The sequence below is a fragment of the Poecilia formosa genome, unplaced genomic scaffold (assembly GCF_000485575.1).
Source record: "Poecilia formosa unplaced genomic scaffold, Poecilia_formosa-5.1.2 Scaffold71, whole genome shotgun sequence".
Taxonomy (NCBI): domain Eukaryota; kingdom Metazoa; phylum Chordata; class Actinopteri; order Cyprinodontiformes; family Poeciliidae; genus Poecilia; species Poecilia formosa.
Window position 1 is genome coordinate 1,817,327 of NW_006800010.1, and position 8,300 is coordinate 1,825,626.

General features: G+C 38.1%; 1 protein-coding gene across 3 annotated transcripts in view; it reads left to right on the forward strand.

Annotated features, from left to right (window-relative positions):
* The window catches only part of dnajb6b (DnaJ heat shock protein family (Hsp40) member B6b), a 36,616-nt gene that overhangs the window by 5,545 nt on the left and 22,771 nt on the right, over nucleotides 1-8,300 (forward strand). For all 3 annotated transcript variants that reach the window (XM_007555629.2, XM_007555628.2, XM_007555630.2), the window contains exons 2-5: nucleotides 695-807; nucleotides 3,661-3,770; nucleotides 5,220-5,273; nucleotides 5,478-5,582. In XM_007555629.2, the coding sequence (XP_007555691.1) occupies nucleotides 743-807; nucleotides 3,661-3,770; nucleotides 5,220-5,273; nucleotides 5,478-5,582 (334 nt within the window). In that variant the 5' untranslated portion in view covers nucleotides 695-742. The remainder of the gene's footprint in view (nucleotides 1-694; nucleotides 808-3,660; nucleotides 3,771-5,219; nucleotides 5,274-5,477; nucleotides 5,583-8,300) is intronic.

The window sequence follows — 8,300 nt, forward strand, 5'->3', positions numbered from 1 at the left end:
ACTTGTCTTGGCATGTTTTTTTTTTTTTTTTGTTTTTTTTTTTTTTTTTCTTGGTTAAGGTTTTACTAAACTTAAAAGTACTTTGTCATGTGTAGACTGTAGCAGCCTCATAAAGTTAAATCTGTCCCAGTTTTGTAGTTAAAAATTTAAGCACTCTGTATTGCCTTGTTGCTGAAAATGCGCTATATAAATAAAATTACCTTTTACCTGTAAATATAGATTTGTTACTATGTGAGGAAAGCAGATTTATATGCTGGTTCACGCTGAGTGAAAAATCTCAATCTGATAGTCTCTTGATTTGTATCAGACTTGTCTTGGCATGTTTTTTTTTTTGTTTTGTTTTTTTTTTTGTCAGGAGTTTCATAACTCCTTGATTTATGGCTCTACAGCGAACTTCAAAAATTAAAGGGAAAAATTTTTCATAGTCTCTTAGAGCCTCAGGCTTGAAGGATGTAAGGATGTTCTCAGTGGTGTCATTTTGCTTGGCTTACATTGGCAGCTAAGCTGTCATCTTTCAAGCGAACAGAGCAACAGCGTTGGGTTTTTCCACACTTTTAAAATATGGTTCTTCTCTCTGATCAGGAGTGTAGGAATCCTGCAGGTCACACATGACTTTGCTCTTTTGCTTTTTTTTTTTTTGTTGAGCTTGATTTAATCACTTAGTTCCTAACAAAGTGTATTTCTTCCCACACAGGCCAGTCAGAAGAGCCTGAAGTAAATCAGCACAAAAACAGACAGAGCCATGGTGGAGTACTACCAGATATTGGGAGTCCAAAAGAATGCATCGCAAGAGGACATAAAAAAAGCGTAAGTGCTTGCGTGTTTGCTGCTTTGTATTGTTTGTTTTTTGCTTTCTGCTGATGTTCCAATTTGTCAGCCTCTTATTTAATAAGGAAATAATGCAGCAGGAAAGATGAGGAGTTTTGAGTGACCTACTGACCAGTCCAGTTAAGGAAAGAAATAAAACTTGGTCATCTGCTAGAGATGAGGCTTGACGAAGTGTAGGTCTTTTTTTATTTGTTTTTAGAGCAGTGTTTGTGTTTGTGGGGTTGTAACAGGAGTCACAACCAGACAGTTGCCTAAAAAAAAAAAAAGACCTAAAAGAAGTTGTAATTATTATTATTTTTTAAATAATCACTTTTAATCTTATCACAGCGGTTACCTCACCGTAGTTGGAAAGGACAAAACAAGAGCATTTCTTCTAAAGCAGAAAATTAATAGGTGAAAGTAAAACTTTTGTCTGTGGAATATGTTGTCTGGTGAAAATTGTGGTAGTAATTTGCATGTTTCCATGCAAAGTTGGAGAAAACAAAAGCTGCTCCCGTCTACTATGGAGCGATGTCTGCCGTTTATTGAGAGAGAAAACGAGACTTGCCTGGGTTCTGGTTTATTTAGTGTCTTTGCCATATCGAACATCAGTTTTTATAGTTTACATACTAACTCACAAATTCCGGTCCGGTCTGTACCGCAGATCATCTTGGACTCGTCTCGGAGTTTATTGAAGAAAAGCTGATTGAATCGGAGCTCGCAGCTTGCATGACATTTTGAAGACATAAAATTGTGACATTGTTGGGGATATTGTTTAAAAATAAGGAATCCACATCAGAATGACTCCACCACTCTTGTTGAGGTTCAGGATTTGGTCACTCGGATCTTAATCAGGTTGGAAATGACGTGTTTGGTGGTCAGTTAAAAAAAAAAAAAAAAAAAAAAAAAAAACTTAGTGGATTACTAGGAAAATCAAGTCGTCATTTTGAAACTGCATTTCTAACAAAATTTCGATTAAACTTTTTTTTTAATAAGACCAGAAACCGTTTCATCCTTGCTACATGACATTTCTAAGAGCAACTGACCTCAGTGGAATGTAGATTACTCTGAAGTTTGCACTTGCTGCCTGTTTTTCCCCTCCTGGTGAACTGACTGATTGGGATGTTGCACAATTACCAAGCAGTCTGCTTTGTTTGACCTGGTCTGCCCTCTGACCACTCAAACAGGCTTTTGACAGCAAGATAATAAGACAGATTACAACACAGATGTGAGCAACAAAACCTGTTCACCAAAGGGGTTGAATCCCCTGAATAGTACGAGCCCCCCAACCACCCCCGTTCGTTTTTTAAGTCCCTTGTCTTATCGGCAGCTTCTGTGTTTCTGCTGCTGCCGGGCTTAGAAACAAACGGCTGATGCAGCGTAAGCCGCTCTGCAAGGCCCACTCTGCTGGTCAATGCAGTTCAGTCTGTCTTTGTTAAATCAGCTCGGGAAGGGGAGGGGGGCCGTCTCTGTCCATTTGGGTTTGGCGTCGTCATGGTCACTGCCTCCAAACAACACCCCCCACCCCCCGACGTGACCGTGCGTTTCTCCACAGAGGGATGTATTTTACACGTGTGACAAACGAAGTCATCTGGTTTTTAACTGGGTTGTATAATTATTTAAATACAAGTCTGAAATGAGCAGCAGTAAGAAAGACGGAAGGGCCGTGTGAAATCTGTACAGGTCGTAAATTAAAAGGTTTTGTGGTCTGTGTGATTTTAGCAGTGTTGTGGAGGAATTTTGGCCTCCTTATGTTTCCAACATTCCTGTAGCTTATTGAGGTCAGAACGCATAGAAGTTTATTTTAGGGGTTGAAGCTTGTTTTTTTTGTTGTTTTTTTTTCTTTTTGAACCGTCCTGGAACGGAGTTGCATTCAATATCAGATGTACCACCATAAAGTAAAGCATCAAATAGAGTGAAAGCCAAAACTGCACATCAAGACAACCTTGTACGCTTTAATCTAGACGTTGTGTATCTGCGCTGTAATGTGTTCTTTAGATGGGGAAGAAGGTTTTCCCTGACAATCCCTACAAGACTGAACAAGTTATACATATTTAGTCTTCATCCAACTGTACTGTCTTGGACTTTTAGCGTTCTGATGGAGGCATGTGCAGGTTAAGCTGCATTTGTTTTTTGTTTTTTTCTGAGTATGTATGTGTGTGTGTGTGTGTGTGTACTTAATTGGAGCATTGTTCTGTCTGACCTCAGAATGAACTTGCTTGTACATCCACTCCTGGAAACACTGGCAAACATCCTGGATGTTTTCTTACTCGTGAATAGCCTTTTTCATTAAAGAGCAAGAGATCCCAACTTGTCTCAAAATTTTAATTTGGGATTCTTTGGAAAGACGGATATGTATAAAAAAAATTTGTTCAAATGGAAACGAGGGATAAGAGCAAAAAACTACTTGTCAAACAAGCAATATCGGATAAATGCTGATATAAGCTTATCTGGCAATAAATGAATCTTATACATAATGTGACTGTAATAATCTATTTTATTTTTCTAAATTCAATATTAAAGTACGTTATGTATGAAAGTGACGGTAGTATGTGTACCTTTTATTATTATTAAATTCAAAGAAGTGTGTAAAGTAAATGCTGGTGGCTGATGTGTTTGTAGACCAAACAAGGTGGGAATTCTTGGTTGCGATGCATTCAGTGGATAAACTAAGTGTGAAAGTGGTCAGTTCTCATCTCTGGCTGATTGATTTCTATACCTCTGATACAGCTGATTGTCCCACCTCTGTATTACTTGTGTTTTCTTCTTTTTGTTTGTTTGTTTGTTTTTTTTGGCATATTTGTGTATATATGATATGCTGCTTGTTTTAACTGTTTCTTTTTCCCCTCACAGTTATAGAAAATTGGCATTGAAATGGCATCCTGATAAGAACCCAGACAACAAGGAAGAGGCAGAGAGACGATTCAAAGAGCTGTCGGAGGCTTATGAAGTCCTGTCAGATGGTAAGATGGGTCTATTTTAACTTCAAATGTTCTGTTTTTATCCCTGATATGTTGACTCTACCCTCTCTGATTTTTCTACTCGTTATTCACATTAAGTGGTTTTGTTTGGGAGACAACAGTTTATAAAATATTGATTTGGTATGTTTTTTTTTTTTTTTCAAATCTGTTTTAAAGTTACTTAGTAATGAACTACAAGTCTTTTTTTTTTTAGTTTTTATGGAAGGCCTCACTTCAGTTTTGCAGGGAATACAGTTAAGTCTTTAGTTATTTGACTTTCAAAAAAAAAAAGTTTGTTCTTCAAAATGAAAAAGGAGTGAAGAGCTCAAGGACTAAATGAACACCCTGCAGGGTGAAAAAGGGAAACAAAAGACTCGTAAATCCCTTTCAAGACAACATTCTGCTTGTTGCAACTCTACAATTGTTATATAAGGTTGCTAACTTTTCAAAAGCATAGCAACACCTCTCTTGGAAAAATGCCACCAGCAGTCAAATTGTTCCTTTAATTCCAGTTTGCACTTTGAAGAGTTATACTACTATTGGTTGTGAAGAACAGAGGAAATCCAGTTGTAAATGTCGCAGTGGTGAAAGAAGATGCCTGCAGCGGCAGTTCCTGTGTTTTTTGTTTTGTTTTTTCCATTGCACCATGTCGGACTTCTGGAATGCATATCTCATTTTTTTTCTTCTTTTTCTTTTTTTTTTCTCTCAGAAAAGTCTATGATTTTCCTCATTTAGTTTGACACAGGCAGTCTGACAGCTATGTTTGGCTTATGAAGGTAACCTGTTAAGCCGTTTCATAAATAAAACATCTCTGGATGTCTCACTCGTGTCTGGAAGTGGCAGAATAATGCTGATGGACTCTATGGCTTTTATATAAACCTCAAATTTACAGATTTTGATTTGTTAAAAATAAAAAGCTTTCACTATTTGCTAAATATAAAAGCCTTTTATAATATTGGTTTGCTAAGCATCAGAACTTGTTGGATGTTGTGGAATTTGATGATTTGTAAATGTTGTGTATAATAAATCCTGATGTTCCCAAACAAGCCAAATGTTTTCCACCTAAATTACCAAACAGGAAAAACTGCTCCTGCAAGTGTTTTACCAAACAGGATTAACTGGAACTGCAAGCAAGCAACGTTTTGTACGTGATTATCAACAAGGGATTTTAAGAAGGAAAATTAAAAATACAGTCATGATTTAACCTCAAAAGAAGAGATGGTTTTGTCTTTTTTTTTTAAATTTTTTTTATTTTATTTGCACTACTATGAAAGGCATTCATATTTTTCTCGTTGTGTAGTTTGACATGATGTTAACCTTTTTAACAAAGAAAAGGCAGGTATCCAAAATGGGGCCGCGGGGGGGGGAAGTCGATCCAAAATTAAATCTTGCAGGTCATATGTTAAAATTTTCAGTTTATCTTTTCTCACGTACATTTTTTTTCTCTCCCAGAAAACAAAAGGAGTCTTTATGACCGATATGGAAAAGATGGCCTCAATGGAGGAGGTAAGAAAACGTTCAAACAGGCTGAGGATCCGTCGGCGTTCTAGACTTAACTGATGACATTTACCCGTCATGACGAAATAAGCCGATTATTAGGAGACGTATCTCTTTCATCTCAGTTCCTTGTTGACGTACTGACACGTTATATTTGCAGTGATGTGTGTACATTGTCATGCAGTTAAGTTTTTTTTCTATAATGTTTTACAGGAAACCATTATGATAACTTCAGCCACAGTGGCTTCACATTCCGTAACCCAGAGGACGTTTTCAGGGAATTCTTTGGCGGGAGAGATCCGTTTGGAGATTTGTTTGGTAAGGCCACCCTACTCTGCTCTGCACGCACGCGCACATACACATGCACGCACGCATCATGAAACGCTAATATGTTTCAGAAGTTGGGAAAAGAGGCTGTCTATTTGCATCTGGGAGCTATAATTACCTTGTAAAATGTGTTTGGTAAAAAAATTTAAAAAAATCAACCCTCCAAAAAGTTTTTTTCTTTGTGTGGAGAGCAATATGTTCTGTTACCTAATTAGTTTGCCCTCCCAGCCAGGCTTTTTCCTGTGGTGTTTAGTGCAGCTCTAGACGTAGAAGAAAAGTCCCGGTGTTAATCCCTCTGCCGTCCACTCAACACTCTTCCCAAAAAGATGTCCTCTGCCAATGAAGTCTCATGTAGATCCACTGCTGACTTTGCTTTCATTACATAACCTCCTCCATTTAGCAATTGTTTTGACCTTTCCTGTAACACAATCTTTAACTTGCGTTAAAAAGTAATCGGCCTTTTCCCATTTTAAATGGCGAAGACTTTTTTTTTTTTTTTAACGACAGGAACTGTAAGTTTGCTTGCTGATTCCTCTCCGTACAGATATTTCCTTTGCATGGGAGTGCATTTCCATCATGTTGACAGCTGTATCAGATCTTATGTAACCTCCAAAGGGACTGTAAATAATGGTTCTGGTTGGTTTCTGTCGTATTTGTTAAAGTATGTCTCCTGATAACAGTAAGAAGGCAAAGTATCAGAAGTTTTATCGTTTTTATAGCACATGTAGTGCTTCTTCGGGGGCGTCTGGGTTGAGCAGAAGGCTGATTGCATGTTGTACTTCACCTCGTGTTACTCTAAATAAGGAGTTCAGACGCAGGCAGGGGATGGATTGGACCATCTACATCACTCAACTGGAATGCATTCAAAAATAGCTTCCGTGTTAAAACAAAAGCAGATGCAATAACGGCAAGCGTGTCCTCACCTCCTGCCTGAACGGACGTGGAATACACCGATTCAAGATTTTTCCTCCTTTTCGTGACGTTACAGTTGTGTTGATATGGAAAGGGTGGCACGGTGGAGCTCGGCTGTTGCTGTTTACTTGTAAACAGTGACCATAAAACAAGATGGCCGGGTGGAAGAGTGAGATTTAGTTTCTGTTTTGACTTTAAATAGCCTTTATCACATTTGTCTGACTGGTAAACAGAGCGATGCATTACCTTGGAAAAGTATTCATACCTCTTGAACTTGTTTAAGAAACTTCACAAAAATATGTGTACTATGTCCTGTAATCTAATTACTTTTATTTGTTTGTTTGTTTTTTTTTTAAATGGAGTGCCTTAAATTCTCCTAACTAGTTGGTACAATCCACCTACTGGTGTTTTCTGAGCTTAGGTGATACTTAATTCTGGCCTGTGTTGAAAGAAAACGATATGAACATCTGTTTGCAGGATACAGAGTGGAGATGCTCTGGTCAGATTAAACCAAATGATGAATTGCTACCCTTAAACGGAAGTCCAGGAGGCACGGGATGTAACACGCAATATAGAAAATAAATCTAACAACCAACAACAAGCAGCTTTTATTGCTTAAGTTAAGGATTTCACACGGCTTAACAAAAAGTGGAAGCGATCCAACTTCAAGGTCTCGAAGGCCAAACCAAACAAAAAACGCTCCCCTTTTGTGTGAAAGTAAAAGCTTTATCTGTAAAAAAAAAAAAAACACATGAGTACAACGCCTAAACTCCCTGTTTGACCTAAAAACAGGGGGGGGAAAACAAACTAGTTTAAAGAAAACGGCAAAGAACCCATGTTAATATCCCATCTAAAAGTGATGTCTTAACTTAAACATTTATCCAAACAATATCTAATCGCAGTATTACTTTAAGTACACAGGATTTACTTCAATAGTCAATCAAATCACTGATGTCAAAGGGGAGAGGGTGTGGCGCTGGATTATTGAAGCGCTTATCCAGTCGCTCCAGTTGTTAGTGATCGTGAAAATTCATGCAAAATCAACAAATCTTTTTCTTTTTTCACACTAGTGCATAGTTGTGACTTTATTGCAAACTGGGGGGTGGGAGGGGATTATTTTTCGCACCTTGCAATAAGATATTCTTGGAACAGGTTTAATGACAAACGGTTAAAAAAAAAATTCCTTGTTAAAATATCAGCACAAAATCAGTGATTTTGATTGCAACAAAAGGTGCTGTTAATGCAGTGGATTAACGGAGCATTTTACATGAAAGTCAAAACGTTGTGTGCTGCAACAACTGCTGCATAAATACCTGAACACACCATCCTGATGAGCTAATGTGGTAGGGGAAGCGTCATGCTGTGGTAACGCTTTTGAGTGTCGAGCCAGTTGGTCTTAATGAAACTCCATAGAGTAACTTAAAGCTTCTCAGCTCAATGTACCAATGGCAGAGAAGCAACTTACCATTCCAGGAAATCAGTTTATCCTCCGGCGGCTATGCTAACTGTCTTGAGCATGTATGGCAGGCTCCGTTGTGGGGAAACTAGCTGTAGCGTAGCAATGATTGGTTGTTTCTGACCTAACGGTTTATTTATGCAGATGGCAATAGGACCACAGTAAGAAGGCAGAGGAGCTCGATTTTTATCCTTATCTTCACATCATCTCTTACTCTGTCACAACATAGTGACCGTTTCAACAAGTATGTGTGTATATATATTAGGGCTGAAACGATTCCTCGAATGATTCGAGTACCTCGATTACTAAAATTCCTCGAGGAAAATTTACCTGCCTCGAAG